This window comes from Sturnus vulgaris, chromosome 4, assembly GCF_052056855.1.
Source record: "Sturnus vulgaris isolate bStuVul1 chromosome 4, bStuVul1.hap1, whole genome shotgun sequence".
Classification (NCBI taxonomy): Eukaryota; Metazoa; Chordata; class Aves; order Passeriformes; family Sturnidae; genus Sturnus; species Sturnus vulgaris.
This window is the reverse complement of record NC_142246.1, coordinates 70,405,693-70,424,844: the sequence shown is the minus strand read 5'-3', so window position 1 is coordinate 70,424,844 and position 19,152 is coordinate 70,405,693. Positions and strand designations below refer to the sequence as shown.

General features: G+C 38.6%; 1 protein-coding gene across 1 annotated transcript in view; it reads right to left on the bottom strand.

The window, feature by feature from the left end:
- Positions 1-352: 352 nt before the first annotated feature.
- Positions 353-19,152, bottom strand: part of TRPC3 (transient receptor potential cation channel subfamily C member 3) — a 32,380-nt gene continuing 13,580 nt past the window's right edge. The window contains exons 3-12 of the mRNA XM_014886615.2: positions 15,278-15,463; positions 10,719-10,883; positions 8,439-8,655; positions 7,717-7,950; positions 6,362-6,626; positions 5,651-5,846; positions 4,355-4,564; positions 3,757-3,840; positions 3,184-3,259; positions 353-921 (exon numbers count right to left, since the gene is read on the bottom strand). Coding sequence (XP_014742101.1) covers positions 779-921; positions 3,184-3,259; positions 3,757-3,840; positions 4,355-4,564; positions 5,651-5,846; positions 6,362-6,626; positions 7,717-7,950; positions 8,439-8,655; positions 10,719-10,883; positions 15,278-15,463 — 1,776 coding nt within the window. The 3' untranslated portion in view covers positions 353-778. The remainder of the gene's footprint in view (positions 922-3,183; positions 3,260-3,756; positions 3,841-4,354; positions 4,565-5,650; positions 5,847-6,361; positions 6,627-7,716; positions 7,951-8,438; positions 8,656-10,718; positions 10,884-15,277; positions 15,464-19,152) is intronic.

Genomic DNA, 19,152 nt, shown 5'->3' with positions numbered 1-19,152 from the left:
CGGGGCGAAGGGCGGGCAGAGCCGGGAGCGCCCCGGGGCGGCTCCTACGGGAATCCCGGGCTCGGTGCCGAGGCGTACGGGAGGAGTGGTTTATTTAACAACGAAGCCAAAAATACCAGCCCTGCACGGAGTTTGAGTTTAAATGAAAAAAATCCTTACTGTTCGCCGAGTAAATAGACTGAATTAAGAAAGGGTCGGTGCGCGTACGTGTATACACAGACATGTTAAACAGCGCTGCTGCCATTACATTCCCACTTACCTGGTTCTCAGCAACTCCTTGTGGTCATAACCATGAGTTCTGGGCTTACACGCGTTACTAGCACCGCTAATAAAGAACAAAGATTTCAAGTAATCCTCCACTCATCTCTAGTTGGTTTATTGTAGTATGAAAAATCCTATTTTGTACCTGGACACTGCAAGGAACAGAGTATTACGCTGTATCTGTTAATTTTTTGTCTTGCAAATTTAGTGCAAAGAATTCTCCATATGTAATCATGAACCTGTTAAAATATCAGCAATCGATACCATTATACCTTTTTAATGCATAAATGCAAAAAAAATGTTATGATAGTTCTTGCTTTTAGACAATTAAAATGAAGAGAGCAATCTTTTTGTGGTGAGTTAATAAAAGTTCCTAAGACTAAATTCCAGAGAAGCTGTACATAAAGTTATTTAGTGCTAAAAATCTACAATACATTTTTTTTCAAGTATAAGATACTGAAATATTATTGCCAATAAATAGTTGTGCTGTAGTCGAAGCCACGGTTCCTTTGTTGAATCATTCACATCTCAGCATATTAGGATTTAGTTTCTCACTGAGTTTATGTATTAAAATTGCCAACTCTTCTGTTGCTTGGGACTTATCCTCCAACAGTTCATAGCGAAGACTGGAGATGTCCTGTTTGATTTCCTTTAATTCACCTGCATTAATAATAGAAAGAAACACTTGTTAGCAAATTTTAACATTCAGTCAATACTCTTCTGTTAAGTCACATCAGTGCCTATTTCAGATTATCATCCCAAAATGTTCATGACAGCAGGTACAGGATGAGTCAGGAGGATTCATCTCTCCTTCATTCTCAGTGAGATGTGTCTCCATCCCTAAATAGTACCAAAGGAATTTTAACAGTCCATTGTGCTCCACGTGTATACAGAACATCAAGGATTCCCAAAGAGCTGTACAAAGGTTAATGAATTAATCACACCAACACTGCTGAACAGCTGGTAAATATTAGTATCCCCTTTTTAGAGAGAAAAGGAAAAGAGATTTTTTTCTGAAGGGATGTGCCAAAATCACAAAGGAAAAGTGTAGCAGAGCTGGCAGTAAAACTCACAGCTTCTGAGTCCTTCTCCTCTTCCTTAACAACACCCTTGGAATTAGAAAAAGTCAACCAATTTAGCATGATAATTTGACACAAATACAAAAATCTCATTTAAACAAAAACACATGTGAAGGCCAGGCTCGTAATAAGCAGCAGCATGTTTTCCCTTGTAGGATATTCAGTCCAAGAGCAAAAGCTTTTAAAAATCTTCAAATTCTGTTCTTCCAGCAAGTGTGAGGGATGTGAATTCTTACACAGTATCTGCCTCTGGAAATGATTTGTCATGTATGAAATAAAAGAGTATGAAGAGACACCTAAATTCTCTAGTGATGGAGGGAAACAGGGAACATCTCCAGACTTTTGTTAAAGTAGTTATAGTGCATAGAAATGCCAATGTTTTCTGTTTAGAGTATAGCAGACCTCAAGAATTGTGTCTTCAGAGGCTGGGTCTGTACTTTGGGTACCAATGAGATGCTCAGGACACAGAGCACTTGGCTGTGCAGCTGAAGAGTGAAACTCAAGGGTTACTTGCCCCGTTCAAAGTGGACTTTGCTCTACCTGGTAAAACCTGGTGCCAAAGCCAGAACCATGATGTCAGTAAACCCTGATTCTTCTGCACTGTCTTGCTAATTTAAACACATTTCTGCCAACACCAAAGTGGCATCAGGGACCTGGAGAGGGCTGGCACTGCTGGTGACAGAACAATATTTTCATCACTCACTAGGTAGATGATTTCCTTCATCACAGAGCAGGAACAGGAGGAAAGCAGTGGGAACTCAGGAGAGCAGCACACTGAGAGAATTCACTTTTAGGAGCCTTTCTGCTTTTGTCACTGACAATCACAGCTCTGTACAGGATGGGGAAGTGTCATGATAACAGTCAGTGCACAATGCTGCCTTTGGAAGGCACTGAGGGGGATTTAATTTAATCTTTTTTTGCTCCCTGCTTCTTGCTGCAGAGAGTTACAGGTAAGCAGAGAGAGCAACTAAGGAACAAAACAGAAGCTTTTCTGCCTTAGCTGAGAGCTGAGCAGCCCTTTCAGGCCCCTCACATCACACATGCACACAGCTGCCATGCCAGTAAAACATCTTCTGACCCCAGGCTGTCCATCACTGCATCACTCTATTGCTTGATAACATTCTAGCTAGAGTTTTCATTTGGGGATCTGCCCACAGCACAGGAGTCTGCTTGTTGGACTGCAGGCCTGTGTTTCATTCCTGGAAGGCTGGAGGATGGAGGACAAGCTTTGCCAAAATCTCATCCCAGTGGTCAGTTAGGGTGTGCATTTGGAGCATGCACCTCTCACATCTGCCAGGGAGCTCAGATCCACTGTTTCTCAAAAGGTCTCCCACTAAAATAGAGGTTACATTTGTCATTTTTTATCACCATGCAGCTGACTCTAGAGCTTTGTTTCATTATGGGCAGCTTCACAGGTGATTATTCCTCACAGCTTTATGAAGGAAGGCAGGACAAATAGTTCATGGTGTAAAGTGGTAGATTGTGTATAATTGTGTGTTCAGTTGAATGAAACAGAGAGGAAGATCCTGCAGCTTTGATTAGGACTCTGGAAGTGTGAATACAGTTAATGGCTCCTTCACAGGTTTCCTCTGTGCATTATGTCTGTGCTCTCATTTTCTGTCTGTAAAATGGGGCCCTTAATATTTCTCAGTTCTACTTTTTAAGTCCTACTTTTCCATTTTTTGGATGACACGGATGATACTTCCATTACTATCTGAGCCTCAGTGTATGTGAAATAGAACTAATCCCTCTTTTCACTCAAAACCCCCATGCATCACTGTAATACTGGTTCCTAATACAACATGAAAAAAATTGCCTCTGAATATTGCAGTCTCTTTCTTACCTTCATTGACTTCATCATTTTCTTTGTCCACTTGTGCTTTCAGAACATAACGTTTTATCAATCTCTTCATGATTTGCTGCCAGATTAAAACAGTTATATAATCAGGTGAGATTATATAATTAAACATTGTTCATTTTTCTTTCTTAACTCTCTCTATCACATCTGCCTAAGAAAAAGAATGAACAGCCCCAAATGAAGCACTTGCCTCAAATGGGCTTTTCTGGGGGCATGCTGAGAAAGGAAGGGAACAGCCAATCTAGTCAGCTTTCACATCCCTTACCCAGAAACTCATTCCAGATATTCCTTCCCCAGTTTCAGATGTTTGCTCCTCACACTTTCCCAACTGGGACATCAAACACCAATTTTAAGTACTGCATGAGCTAGTTTTGAAATACTTCAAAAAATGGGCTTTAGACAATAACTGTCTTTTTTTTTCAAGGAGCATCCTAGAGTTTAATTTCTACAGGAGGTTTTCTTTATCTGGTGAAGGCAAAATGTACTTGAAACACAAAACTCTGCTAGAACCTTCTCACAGTTCTATTACTCAGGCCAGTGAACACTGGATGGACTCACCTGATAGCGTGTTGGCTGATTGAGAATGCTGTTAAAACTGTGGGATTCAAAAACTCTGGAGTTCGACTGAGTGAAAAGGTTTAACTAGGAAGAAATAAGACAAAATAAACTATGGAATTCACAGTTAGGATTCAGCTCAGTTATTCTTTTTCTTTAGACATATTGGGGATCTTTTCTTCTTTTACTATATCAGAGTATTATCTTTAAAAAAATGACATTGTCTTGAATTATATGTTGGTTTTGTTCTTTTGGTTTTTTTTAAATGATGATAATTTTAGCCATCCTGTTCTGAGGAAATAGGCTTAAACTATCCTTAATCAATATTCAAGTAACTCCTTGTGGGAATTATTTGCATCTTTGAACGCTCATCAATTTTTTGTATAATTGTGTTTCCCCAGATTTGGTTGTTCTAACAAAATTTATGCCTATTTCTTGTTTTATGCAGTATGTTTAGGCAGTCTGAAATAGAGATTTATTGATAGAAATGATTAATTACTATCATCAGAAGCACGGATTATAGGCTAAAACTAAAAAGAAAAGAAGACATTTGGAATGGACATAGAATTCTTCATTGCAATGAAAAGATCTCAGAACCTACCCTTGATTTGGAGTTGCCCATTCCCATTTCAATGTCCTTTTGTAGCCGTCTCCTCCTGCACTTAGAAAAGTTAATGATCCTCATGATGAAATAGAAAAAAGATTTGGGGCTTGGTACAAGACTGAAGGGTGGAGGTAAGGTTTTTCCATCATCAAAATATGACAGCCAAAGTTTAGAACGGGCAAACTTCCACTCTACATCACTGTCATCCTGTGTTAGGAAATGAAACAATTATGGTCTTGGTTTTTATGAAGTGCAAAGCTTCTTTCAATTAAAGCTGCTTTGAAATATCTTTCTGCTATTAGATAAAATATTATTTTCTTGCTAGTAAGACTTCCAGCAGTTCTGCAAAATTGCAACCACTTTACTCAGTCTATTTTAACCAAATTTCAGTCATCTCTTAATGGCAACATTTCATTGAGAATACTTAGGTCAAGCACATGAAACATTTAAACAAGGATAATTTTTGCATCAAGTGAAAGCCAACATATAAACTCCCTGCTATTTAAAGTGGAGCTTTCAGGGGTTTTACAAGTCTTGTTTTTCTTATTGAAGTGGTCACATGAGTTTGGTACTTGCACAAGTGTTGAAGTATTAGACTGAAGGCAAAAAATGGCTTAAAATGGTAGTGCTCACAGCTTTTTACATAACCAGGATAAGCAACTCTGATTTATAATGGAGGATAGACAATACAAATGTTGTGGTCATGAAGAAGTTGTGTTAAATACTGACAAACTTATTTTGTCCTAATGCATTCTTTATGAAGTATTCCAAGGCTGGATTATAACTAGTTTTGTCCTGCTGAATTCCCTAACATTTCCCAGAACTCATTGAAAAGACAGGGAATGACATATCCATTTGTACACTATGCCTTAGATAATCCTTCTTCCTGTTTGTGTGCATGTGTGCCTGCAGCTGTGTGAATGTGGTACTCTTTGAACTCATGGTCTGGAAAGCTGGCACTATAAATATACTCTTAGTTTCATTTCAGCAACCTGAGATTTATTTTTGAAACCCAAGTATCTTCAGTACTCTACATTTTCTGATATTTTTTTAATTGGAGTTGGATGCCAAATATAGTGTGTACATGCCACGAGATAAACTTGTTCAGATCCTGTGGGGTTCTGCAGCTTGGCTGAGCTGTTAGATAAAGCCAGATTTATTTTATACATTTTGTGATATCCTTTCCTGTGGCAATCTCTTCTTTGTACTTTTTGCATACCACTGAAATAATTGCTATTAACTCTGCCTTTTTTTCAGCATAACACAAGAGAACAACTTGAGAACAGAGCCCACCTCAATTTCTTGATATGAACTGTTGATCATAGCAATCAGCATGTTGAGCAGAACCACCACCATTGTGACATTGTATATGCCATAAAGAACATAACCAATGTTCTCAATGAACTTGTGATCATATTTGAGGACAACAGAGGTTACTTCAGACAAGCCAAATATTGACCAAAATAAAGTCTTGAAACTTTCTTCCACTCTGTAGGGAAAAAAAAAAAAGGAAGGCATTATTAATAACTACACAAAGAAATACGTAAGTTGTGTTTACAGTGACTGATAAACAACCTCAATTAATTTGTCTGTGAATCAGAGCACTGATCAAAACAACAAAGATGCAAGGAAACATTTTTCACAGCACTTCCCATTTTTCCTCTGTGCTCCACCTATCCATCACAGCTAATAGAGCTGTAACAATACATGCAGAACAACAGGAACTAGAAAGGTATTTTATATCAAGTAATATTCTCTTCCAATTGGTTGCCCACAGGTCTGCATGATTGAAATATATGCAGGTGAAATTATTTCAAGCTGAAATGAAAGCTTCCATTATACAAACAGGGAACAATTGGTCTTTTGTGTTCTGCTTTCTGAGGTCTGCAGTTTTATTTTAATGTTAAGAGAGAGGACACAATGTCTCACAGACTTTATTAATTTAGTGAAAAACCTGAAAGTTTTGATTGAATGAAATCAAATCAAATGAAACCTCATACTTACGTTGTAAAGGCCGGGTTTAGTTTAGCTCCAAGGTAGTAGGAGTACAGTATGAACATTCCAATCATAAATGCAAGAAATACCATAATAAAAAGGACCATAAACTTGAAGATGTCCTTAACAGTCCTTCCAAGAGAGATCTGTAAGGGCCCAAAACTCTCATTTGCAGGCAGGATATATGCAATCCGAGAAAAGCTGAGAACAACAGCAATTGCATAAAGGCCTTCAGATATTATCTGAGGATCAGATGGGAGCCATTTATCTCTAGCTGGAAGATACAAAATACAGGGGTTACTAATTTATCACAATCTTGAGGAGTAAACCTTGATAGGATTTTTCCATTAACATGTCTGAATTTAGTTGAGACAAATATTTGAAGAGTCTAATAGTTACTGCTCTATTCCTATTTCATTTAAGTCACAAATTATGAGTTACATTGCCTTCTGTTAGAAGAAAAGTGACTTGAAGAAACATGACATTTTCTTCTGCAGTTTCCATTTTAACCTAAACAATAGCTAATTCCTTACTGCCTTTTTTAACATGCCTGTATTAGCTATCTTAACAAGCACCATGCTAAAGCTGGGAAATTTATTCCTCTTTGGTTTTTTATTGATGGGAAGTTAAGTGTTGCCTGATGAACAATTTCATTTATTAGTCACACCGAGCTTTTGCTTTTTGCATGATATAACCCAGTTCCCATAGTGACCATAGAGTTTTGCCAATTACCTCAAAAGAAATAGGATTGTGGGTTTTACACACAACGTGCAGAGAAACAATTGAGTTATACAGAAATTCATAAATTACTATGAGAATTCATGCACCATCTTAGCAGAGCAGCGCTGAATTAAAATGTGTTTCATATCAAAATACCCTTTGTTTTTAAATGTGTATTTACATATGTACAAGTTCAGATTGGTTATACTGCAATTAAGGGAAGTAACAAAACCAAGTCTGCTGTTACAATATATTGAAGTCCATCCTAAAATACAGTCAGCAGCATTTTCTTGTGTTGCAAATAGAGATTAATCACACCTTTACTGACAATTTCTCCACTTCTATAAACATTTAGTAGTTTTATTCTACTTCAGCAGACCTTCATAGAGCCAGCATCCTTCCTTCAGGAGGAAATGCTGATGTTTATGAGCCTGAATAACTATCAAACAACTGAACCAGAAAAATAAGAGAAAGGAATCACATCAACATTTTATCTGTTGTGCAATTAGCCAAGAGTAAAATATAACTTCCAAACGTTTAAAACCAAGGGGGTCAAATTTAGCTTTAGGGTAAAGAGAGGCTTCTAAATGCATCCTTGAAGCTTTCCTATGTTCAGATCTGTTTGGGAGAAAAACGAAGCTCACCATAAGTAAAATATTCAATTTCTGGAGGAAGAGTGACCTCAGAGAGGTCGTTCTCCACAATGTAGTTGTCCACATACTGTTGTGCTTTTGTGGCCTGAAGGAATGCCAGGAGCCTGGCTGTGAAAGCAGCAATGAAAATGGACAGCATCCCAAAATCCAGAACATTCCATAACTGCAAGATGTATTCCCTGGGTCCTTCCAGCCACAGCTCTTTGCATTCTGACCACATCATACCTGCAACAAGAAATGAAAAACCACAGCAATGTTTGCCAAAATGTTGGCATTTAAATTCCCTGCATTCTCTCATTTCATGGAAGTGATTTTCAATATTACAGCATCACCATCCCCTTCACTAAGGTTACTCTCTCTTAGTTTCAAGAGGGTTTATAAAATAGCAAGGTATTAATTGAAATTAATTAATGGAAATATAGTTCAGACATCACTCCACAGAGGGTAGAGTAGGCCTTGACTTTGTAGTGAAAATATTGTGGCCTAAGAACAAAACCTCTTCAATTCCAAAGGAGGAAAAATAAAGGTGGGGGGAAATTGTCCTCTTACTTTCTTACCATTTACATTCCCAAGCCACTTCTGAATCAGAGGGTTTAATTTTTCCACAAGAGCACACAGCGGCTGGACCAAAGTTTTGGCACCTGGGCTTCTCTCCTCCCTTTCAGAATTTCTATTTGCAAAAAACCAGGAAGATGAAGGGACAATATACCTACCAAGAACCCACACCATGATCAGCATTTCTGTCCAGGTGAACTGGGTGGTCTTCACCCTAAAGATCTGCTTGGGGTAATCAGTAACAGTGACATTCGGCAGTGTCGTTATGCCCTCAAATCTGTCGGAAGCATTGAACACCAGCAGGCCTAGGAAAATAATGAAGGATGCTGCATGTGCCACAAATTTCATAAATGGGCTTCGAAGAATTCTTCCAAGCTGCAAAGGCAGAATGAAAGCAGTCACTCAGTTTTCTCAAAGAAACACAAGGAATTCCAGAAGCATAAATGGGCACTCAGAGCTCATTTCAGCCAGAAACCTCATTCTTAGAGGATATTCATCTGAGAGCACTCAGCTGTGATGCTTTGCCATTTCAGACAAAATGCTCCCACAGGGAGCCTCACAGAGCATGTGTCCTGTTAGTGAGTGCTCATGTTATTCCATAAACTCTAGATGGCAATGTTTGAGGGGAAACACTCCATGGAATTGCAAATGCACGATGGCAGCGACCAGCAAGAGTTTATAAAGTAAGCCCAGGAAAAGATAAATTATTAAAATCTCCAACTCCAGCAAAACATTTTCCCTAACAAGAATGTACTATTAACTTTTCTATAACTACAGCTCTAGGAAAAAATAAATTACTTTCTTCTCTCTGGTTACTATATTCCATCCACAGAACACCTGTTCAGAGCTCTAAGTCCCAAATAAGTACCTGTGTCTATTAACACTAAAGACTGTTCCACAAAATAAGATCAGAAATATTAGTGATTATTAAAATAAATTCAGCAGGTTTAATTCATATCTGCACCAGGTAAAAAAGACAAAACAGCAGCAGTAGGGGCAGTCTGTCTGCACCAGAAGAGGGAACCAGCTGCTTCCAGATCACATGAGCTTTCTTATTTTAAGGAATTGTTTTCCTTGAAATTTGGGTCAGCTGCTATGAACTAAGCAAACCAGAGCACATTAAACTGCATTTACTACCTGGGCAAACAATCTCAGGTTCCCTTCCTGCTCCTGACCTTTAGAAAGCATTTTGAAATTGCAATATCCAGCAGCTGACCTGAATGTATAGCACTTTTATTGGACATGAGCACTGAGGAAAAACATCAGATGTTTCTGCTACTGGGAATTAGAGCTCAAGGACAAATGTCATTTTTCCATATTAGACACCAGCTGAAAATATATTAATATGTTCCTATTATATGGAGCTGTAAGGAATATATTTACTGAAGATATTAATGGGAAGTGACATTTCAGAGGATAATGAGAGTAACAATTACATTATTTTCATTAAAGTTTATCTTTAAAGTTAATAAACATTTAACCCAGGGAAAAGATCAGGTTCCCTTCAAACATGTAGGTGAGAAAAACCTTATCCTCTTTGAGATGAACTAAAAGAATGAAATATAAAAGAAACTCACATTTCTTTGCTTTACACTTGCTAAGGAAATAAAATTGGAAGACCACATTCAGCACAGGAGTAAATGTACTTAAATTGTTTAAAAATCTTAATGCACCAGAGAAATCTTCCTTCATCTGATTTATCAAATATCTATCAATACATCTGATTTGCAAGCAATTAACGTGCTACAGACTCTCAGGATTTCAAAGAAGCTGCTGCTCCTTTCCTTGTGAGATCAGCAGGAAAGGTGGGAGCAGCCTTACACTCTCACATATTTTTAAAAATGTAGGAGTTTACAGCTAAGCTCTTCTACGAATATATGCCACTACATGGTCAGAATGATGCATTTAATTTAATTTCTGCTCTACGGTTCAGCTGGCAAACAGACCTCCTAGGGCTGGGATAACAAATATTTTACTTAAGATTAAGTTCTGCATCAGTAAAGTCAACAGATGTTCTGTTAATGGTTTATATGGGAACAGCATGAGACCTCAGGATGCCACCAGAGGAGACTTAATAAAGAATCTTCGTGGTGACTTTCAAAAAATCCATGTTACTAATACAAAGAAATTACACAGCAGAGACTGTGAGGTGAGCACAACCTAGGGAAATTTAAAAAGGAAAAAAAGCTCTCAGAAGTTATTTTTCTTTCCTTCAGTTTAACGCTAATTTATATTCATGCTTCATCATTGTGGTCCCCTCTTTACAAGTGCAAGTAACAAAAAACCCCCTAAGCATCTTTTGGCTCAAGGTTAGAGATTGCTAAAAATATCATTAATTAGTTAAAATTTGGAAGCAGCAGAAATTGCATGTTGACTGCCAGAAAAGGAAAAGCAGCTCTGAGAACAGCACAAGACACATAATTGATAAAATTCAGTACCCTGCTACATGGTGCAATCCAATAACCAATGGCTAGAAAGGGGAGGCCCAATGCCACAACCAGCACCACCAGACACTTGATAGCTATGGTCTGCTCCCGTAATCCTGAGAGGTTTTCATACCAGATTGTCAGGAGCTGCTGCTGACAGTTTGGATGGGCCACAAACTGCAAAGAAAAAGAGAAAGAAAAGGAAAGTAAAACCAAGACATGCTGTCATTAATAAGAAGACATTAATAACAATTGTGATCACCTTAAGGTCTAAATGAACACCAGATATTTAAGAACCATGGCTTTTTTCTCGTTTCCTTTGAAACAAAGGTTCATAAATAAAGAAGGAACTGCCACATCACAAGAGTATGTGGGACACCAGAGTTATGCACAAGGGTGAGCAGCCTGGTTTCCACAGAAGTTTGAAGAAATCTGGTAACTCACTTATCAAAAGCTGGTAAATCAGAATAAAGAAGGTGAGGGTTTGAAGAGTTTGAAAAGAAATCTGATAACTGATAATTTCTGTTGGGTTAAGAGTGAGATTTGATGTCAGTTGGTTATACTCTGGAAAAATGAAAATACTCTAAACCTTGGATACCCATTTTATTACCCCTTGTACTCTGCAGAGATCATTATGTACTACATACACTGTTGTTTGCCAGGTCTTGTTTGCAAAACTCTATTAATATTCCAAATCTCATTAAAAAGTGCATAGAGTAGTACAACAGGACAGACTTCTGAAAGAAAATCAAATTAAATCACTGGCAATGAAAACAGGGAACCTTAAACCTCACAAGGAAGAGCAATCTGAAACTGCTGCATGAACTTTAAAAAGGGAGGCAATCTTCATACTTTAATCTACTTTGCTGTAAAATTAAAGTCCCTAAGCATTTTGGTGTGTCATGCATTAAGCAGTTACTTCACATATTAATGCAGTTTGTACATAAAGTGGAGTGGCCAAGAGAAATAAATAAAGAGATTGTAAAAAAGTCCTTTAATAAATTAATGTAAACTCAAACTGATTCTGTTCTTTTTATTAGGCTGTCACCTTTGAAGCTTATGCACCATAAAAACTGCCAGCCTGGCCCATTTGAGAAGAAGAGATTGGGGTTTTTTTGTGTTTGTGCATTCTGACATATGCCCCCAGCTTCTTCTTTGGCTAAGATAAATTTCATTGTCAACTCAGGACATCAAAGGGACAAATCCCACAGCAGATTAACTGTGGACAAAGGCAGGAAAGTAAATAATTATTTCAAATTACAAAGACATTTTTAAAATCGGGCTTAAAACTGTAGGAAAGAGGAGGGAAGGAACACCCACATCATTCCTTCTGTTACCACAGGGAATGGGAAGAAACAGTAAAGGAGCTTTAAGGAAGTTTACCCAGGGCTGGGAATCAGAGCATGGGCCCTGTGGCACCTCATCCAGAGCTCTGTGCTGGTTTGTTCTCCTGATCTATCAACATTTTCATCTGACACTAAGAGGAGATCTGCTGTCATTAAAAGAAAGAGAAGATTTAGTGAATAAGATGCCAAGAGTTATGGGCAAGTTCTTCTCTGGCAATGAGTCTAAAGGCTCTTGAGAGGATCTTAGCAACTTATTTAACTGCTGGCAAGTGCACAATGTGCACCACTTCCAAGCCCTCAGAGTGAGCTGTGCCACTTCTCACCCATAAAAGCTCTGAAATTCATCCCTCTTCTCTCAGTCTTTACTGAAATACTTCAGCTTATGATTATGCTGGTTTTATTTTCAGCAGCTTCAAACTGTGCCCACCCCTGTTGAGTGTGTGTCTGTATTACCTGTATTTGCCTGCAGCTTCATCTCCTCCAAGGACAGCAGGTTGACATCATGTTTTACCTACTGCTCACATCATCCTACAACCTTGTTCTTCCTGCATTTCTCCTCTCACTCTACTTTCCATGCAGTTTCTCATTTTTCATTACTTATGTTGAATTTATTATCACATGTATCTAATATTTTCAGCTCCAAGCAGAACCCCAGTGAACAAAAATGATGCATGAGAACAGTATCTGGTCACTAAAAGAAAAAAAAATCCCAATTTTAATGTAGCTGCTTTTCCAAGCATAATTGACAGTAACACTTCTGATCTTTTCAGTTTCACGACCATGAATCAAGTCATCAGTATGTAAATATTTTTCTGTATGACTCAGAGTGATTATGTTATTTATTTCTACCATCATAATGGCTGGGTTTAGAGCAAGAACAAATCCTGGCACTCTCTGATATATTAACACACAAAATATAAAGAGAATTTTTCATCTTCTTTCTTATCCATCAATTGAACACTTCAGGGTTTGAAAATTAACTCCTGTGATTTTATTCCAGCTCTTATTGATTTCACTTGGAAATTCCATCCTGATTTTTGTCTTGGCAAGAACTGCAGATTAGTTGGGCCTGTGTCAGCTCTTCTCAGGAATTTTGTTTGCAATCTAAAGACAGAGTTGAGACACAAAACTAAAAGCACTACTACAGCAGTAATTCAGCATACAGAGCAAGAGTAATTTTTTTTCCTTTTTCTTTCTCCCTTAATTCCCCTAGTCCTTCTCTATTGGGGCTGCAGTTTCAGTCTGGACCTTAGCTTCAAAACCACATCATGTTTAAAAGATGGGCTCCACTTTGATGCAGTACCTAGGGCATTAAGTGCAAGGGTTTCATTACTAATAGAATTAAAAACTCCTTTTCCCTAGCAGTGAAGTTCTGAGCACATTTGCTATTTGTCATCCGTTTTTCCCTGCTTCTCCTCCCTCTGGACAGGGCATAGGCTCATTATCTATTTCATGGAGCTGCTGCTCTCTTTGGCTGCACTGTTGGCAACAGGGATTGACCTTGATGGACCTGACCTGGAAGCACAGCTAGAAATAAGGGAAGTTAAGGAAATAGGCCACATCCTTGTCTGCTTCCTAGGGAGAGAGGACTGGAATAATCCCACGTGGACTTCCTACATCTGAATCTGTTCCAGTCAGGATATCACTAGAATCTGTCACAGCTCTGACAGAGCAAATCCCAGCACCAAAGGATCACCTTTCCATCCTCCCCATGCCAGGGAACTGCACATGTATGAATATGGTAACAACTCTGCACCATCATCTATTTCCTCCCACCAACATCATTCCTCTTGTAGGTTCTGAACTGTATTTGTCATGAACTGCAGCCAGCACTCTGAGCTTCTCTCTTGCAAGAGAACAAGTTTGCTACGAGGAATTCTCTCTCTCTTTTTTTTTTTTTTTCACTATTTAGATTTCTGTTATTCTTAACAGATCTGTGTGGCCCTTTGCTCAGCCGTGAATTTCATCAGTGACAACAGACTCATAAAGGAAAACCACAGCCTTCAGAATGAAAGCTGAGACATGAGTCTCAACAAAGTTTTGGTACACATTAAGCTGCAATACCATAAAGAATATATATATCTAGACACTACAGCATGTTTATGCACTTTGATTTTTTCCCCTGTTCCAGTCTTTTAAATTAATTTCATGCTTCTTTATATTTACATTGCATTTATCTGCTGTAGACCAATCCTATACTGGAAATGATGATTTGCTGCTTGGGATCTGAGTTTAAAATTTCCGTTGTCAATCTTTTGGGGCTGTCATAAACACCAGCAATCCCCAGTTGTTCTGGCAAGGTACTTACAATTCATTTTATATGGCAGATTGGCTCAAGGGGTGGCCACAGAACACAGTTATTTATTCTGAGAGACATAAGGCTTCTTGTGGAGATGATGAAACTATAATGGCTGTAAGGAATGGAAGTGATGCTAATCACATAAATAGGTAGCTGTAAATAATACCTAGGCAATGCTGTATTTCCTGGCTTCTCTCACAACAGGACACAGTTGTAGCTATTTTCTGTGCTAGCCTAATGTGGGATCTTGAGGAGAACAACATAGCAATACAATAAAAACTACAATGAAAGGATATGTATTTATGTCAAATATGTGATGCACAACTCCATTTTCCAACACGTAACATTAATTCACAAAATACAAAATACTTTGAGAGGCATCTACTGAAAATGCTTGTCAAAATACCAGTAAACACAGGTACAAAGGTGAAGAACAGAAAGCAGACACAGACATATTCCATGCATTTCCAGGGCTGAGTTTTAAAATATTTTTTGAAGGAACAAACATGTTAAATCAGGTGGACTTTCTCACTACAGTTGTAGATGAGCAGTTTATGGGTTGAAACCAACACAGCCTTCTCTTTGAATTAGGTATTATTGCATTGACTGACAGGAAGACACAGCCTGAGTGCCACCGAGTGAAAATCTGGCTCTACTGAAACACCTTTTGGGTTAATCAGGAGAAGCATCTGACCAACTGTGCAAAGCCTCGCTAGCACACCTCATTTATGTCATCCCAATCTCCTGCCACTTCTCAGCGGCGGGAAGTCGATTAAACTGAACTCCTTCATTACAGCCTCCTCTTGCCCTGTGAGAGCTTTGATTACTCACACCACCTTCTCAGTTGTGCATCTGACCGCGGGCTCACGACCCCTGCAGAAGGAGGAGGAGGTGGCTCTGCCCTCCTGGGCGCTGGCAGGAATTACCTTTTTCACTTCGTACTTAATGGCCAGCTTGACTCGGCTCAGGGACGCTCGGTGCCGCTGCGCTTCCACCGGCTCGGCGCTCAGATCCCCGTTGAGAATGGCTTCCACCTCCTCCGAGTCCCGGCACAGATCCAGGACCCCCACCACGAAGTCCTTGCACTGCATGGACAGCTTGCGGTAATCGTTCTGGAACGGGAAGGGGACAGAAGATGGCCCGTGACAAACGTGTTTAAAGAGGCAATGGCGAGGGGAAAAAAAGGCCCTGCACAAGTTGCTAAAATTGAAGGGGTTGATTTTTGCTGTGTCGAGTATGGAGTGTATCAGATATAGCAGAATTTTTGTACAGCAGAATCATTTGTTCTCTGACACAAGGTGAGCACCTGACCTAAGAGTGTGATGAAAATAACCCGGGGCAGCAGGAAATATAAGAATTTCGCAAACAAAGCAGGATCAGGACTATCAAAAAAGTAACTCCACTCTTGCAAAATCTTTGCTGACAACTAATTAAATCATTTTCTCTGAGGCAACAAATATCTTGTAGCTCTTTCTACACTGCTGAAGTGGCTGATTACTCATGACTCTGATGTACACCAGGTACATTTCCCCTTTTTTCCTTTTCCACCCTCGGCTTCCCACCTTCCCTTGGAACTTCTCACACCCAACAAGTGGCACAGTGGGTTACAAAGTAACTGCATGGAGTAACTGCAGGACAAACTCGGACACCAATAGTTGTGAGCAAAATACCCCAAATTTCCTCTAAGAGTGCTCTGGAAAGAACAGGAGAATTCATCTTCCATACCTGTTCAGTCTTTCCAAGGATTATCATATACATCAACATCAAATATTTGCCTCTCTCTAATCTTCTTCCTCCTCTGACAAAACATTTGTGGCTGCATTTCAGAATTTTTAGCTAAGTTTGTAAAGCATGCACATCTGAAATTTTGCTTATACTGTTGTTTATAATTGTAAATGTCTCCCACCACGTCTGTGACGTTACCTATAAATTCTTATCTCGATCTCTGCTTCAGCAGAAACCTCAGTCTTCATTTTTGTGTCCATGTCCTCTCAGACAGATTTCTAAAAATTCCATATCTGAGATGTGGCCTCTGATTTCCTCACATGAAGCTACAGCTGGAGAAGGAAAGTGACTGAATCTGCCAATTTTACCTGCAGTGCTCAACTAGAAACAGCACAACTACTTTTCAGTTACTCCATAGCTTTTCTTCAGTATTTTTTTTTCCTCCACCAGGCCACCAAAACACTAATTTGAGCCCTCTGCCTCTCCATTTTTTGTGTTTTACTGTTCATTTCCAGACACTGCCTTTTCAAAATAACTTTTTGAGGGTGCAGGTTTTTCCTTAGAGGTGCCTGTCTTCTCAAGAATGTTTCCTTAGTGCTTCTGCCCTCACAATTTTCTCACTTAATCTCTTTTTTTTTTTCCTGAAACCCTCACTTTTTCCTCCTTTCCTAAGTAATTTTACCTCCTTTCACAGGTAGCTTTGCTAAATTTTCACCTCAGCATCTATATAATGGGACAGAGAAACTAATGTGCTCTCAGTAGCTTCAAATTATTTTGGGAAATGATGGGAAAAGAGGCTGCATAGGGTAATTACAAATATCAGCCATCGATCCCACAGGTCAGATTCAGATATGAATCAAAATGAAACATTACTGGAGACAAACAAATACTCCTGGAAGTTGTGTTATTACACAAAACTGACATCCCTGATACAGACTTGGAAACAAGCAGTCCTAATGACAGACCTTAAACAGGATCCTGTTATTTCCTTTGGTCATAGAGGACAAATTAATTCGGTTGTCAGTGAAACAACAGGATGTAAGGTTATTTTAGATTTGTTTTTGGTAACCAAGGAGAACAGGACAGAAGAGCCAATTATAAAAATAATACTGGGATGTGTGATTAAATTCAGTGAAGGGATAAGCAAGTTTATATATGACCAAGATTTATTTAGGACTTTTTAAAAGGCAAAGTCTCATTAAAAAGTTAATCAAGGGAGGGAAATCTATTTGCTAGCATGGAAATCTGAATGCAGATAGAGCTTTTACATGAAATGTGATTAGATCTCAGACAGTACAAAGATAAAAACCTTGCAAAAGAAGACTCCAGGATGGTGGCTAGAAAATAGCAGCAGTCAAAAAAAAAAAAAAACCCAAACAAAAACCACCAAAAAAAAACAAGCAAGAGAAAGTCTTTCATAACAGCCCAGTCAAGAAAGAGCTTCATCACAGAGGCCAAAACTCAAAGCATAAACTGCTAGAATTCAGGTTATGGAGAATATTAAGGAAAGCACCAGGAGGTGACACAATGTAAAAAGGTGGGGATTTTATTCACTGGAGAAAAAGGAGTGACTGAAGACAATCTAATAAAGCTGAAAACAATACCATGCCTTCAGTTTATTCAAGTCCTATGTTGTTTATACTGTTTCCACAAAAGAATTCCTGAATATGGGTGAGAACTCACACACTCTTTAGCATTTAATTTCAAGCAAGAGCTGCTTACACATTTCACTACAGCTGAAGGAAGTATTTACTAAAGGAGCTGGCTGAGCAAAAACCATGAAAATCGTCAGACACAGCTTAACAGTAATTCAACAGGAATAAGACTGATAATCAATTTTTCTCTAACACTTTAAAGTAGCTGTAAATCTGCTCTTCAAAGTGCATGGGACAATACATTTCCTGCAGTGACTTCAGTGATAATACGACATCACTAAAAGAGAAATGACATTCTTTCTCACCTGAATTTGCAGGCGCTTTTACCTTTCCCATGGGAAAAAAAAGAAGTATTTGTTTTACTATTATTTGTATCTAACCTAGAGTCTAAAGTGGTATCTTATTAAGGTTTACTAAAGTTTAGTTTAGATGGTTTTTTATTATTGAAGTGCTTTATGACATAACACAACCCAAATTTTTCCTTGTATGAATGAACACGGTCTGTCCAGTTGCAGGGAAAGGCTTCAATTACAAAGTGTTTTCTCATTCTTTTGCTAATTGTGAAGAAACAGAAGAAGAAATAGTGGATTTCTAACAGTTAGGAAATAAAAAGAGTTTTTTCCACACTTTGCATGTTTGCCTACCCAAAGAGTTACCCAGCTTTCTTCCAGTAGCAGTAGAATAACAGCAGAAACAGGAGTGACATGTTTCTTCATTGGTAGATACAAGTTATGCTTAATACCAGGTGAGATTAATGACATAATGGATGAGGTTTTATTCTGTCAAATTTAAGGATTAAATACAGCCTACATGACTCACAAATGCTGTTATGAGAACTGAAAACCAGTATGTGCATTCTTAATATCTCACTCTGGCTTTGAATCTTATAGCAGGAAAACTTGTCAGATTTCCCTCTCCAGGTCTTTATTTACCTATGTATTAGCAAATCAAATTTCTCCCAGTCTATCTGATTGCTTTACAGAATTAAACAGACAAACATTACCTGATTCTCAAACAACCTTCTACCTCTAGGGTGTTGTGTGAATATCAGAAATTTTAATTAATGGTTCCAGTTAGCCAAATCACCTCTGCTCACTCCTGAGAACATACAAATGAAGCCACCAGATCAACACTAACAGTTGCACAAACACCTTTGTAACACTAAAATATATCAGCCTACACCCTGCATTTCCCAGGTTCTGCAGCTGACTCCAGCACACACAGGACAACTGATGGTGACTGGAATTGCAAAGCTGTGTCTCACAAGCAGTTTCAGAGCACTCTGACACACATCAAAAGCTGGATCTCAGCCTGCCCAAATTTCTGTGCTCTGTTCTCACTCATAACATCAAGCACCGCCCTGTGAATTCATCTGGAGTCTTGACAAAGAATGTATCGATCAGTCTGTGTGCAAAGAACCA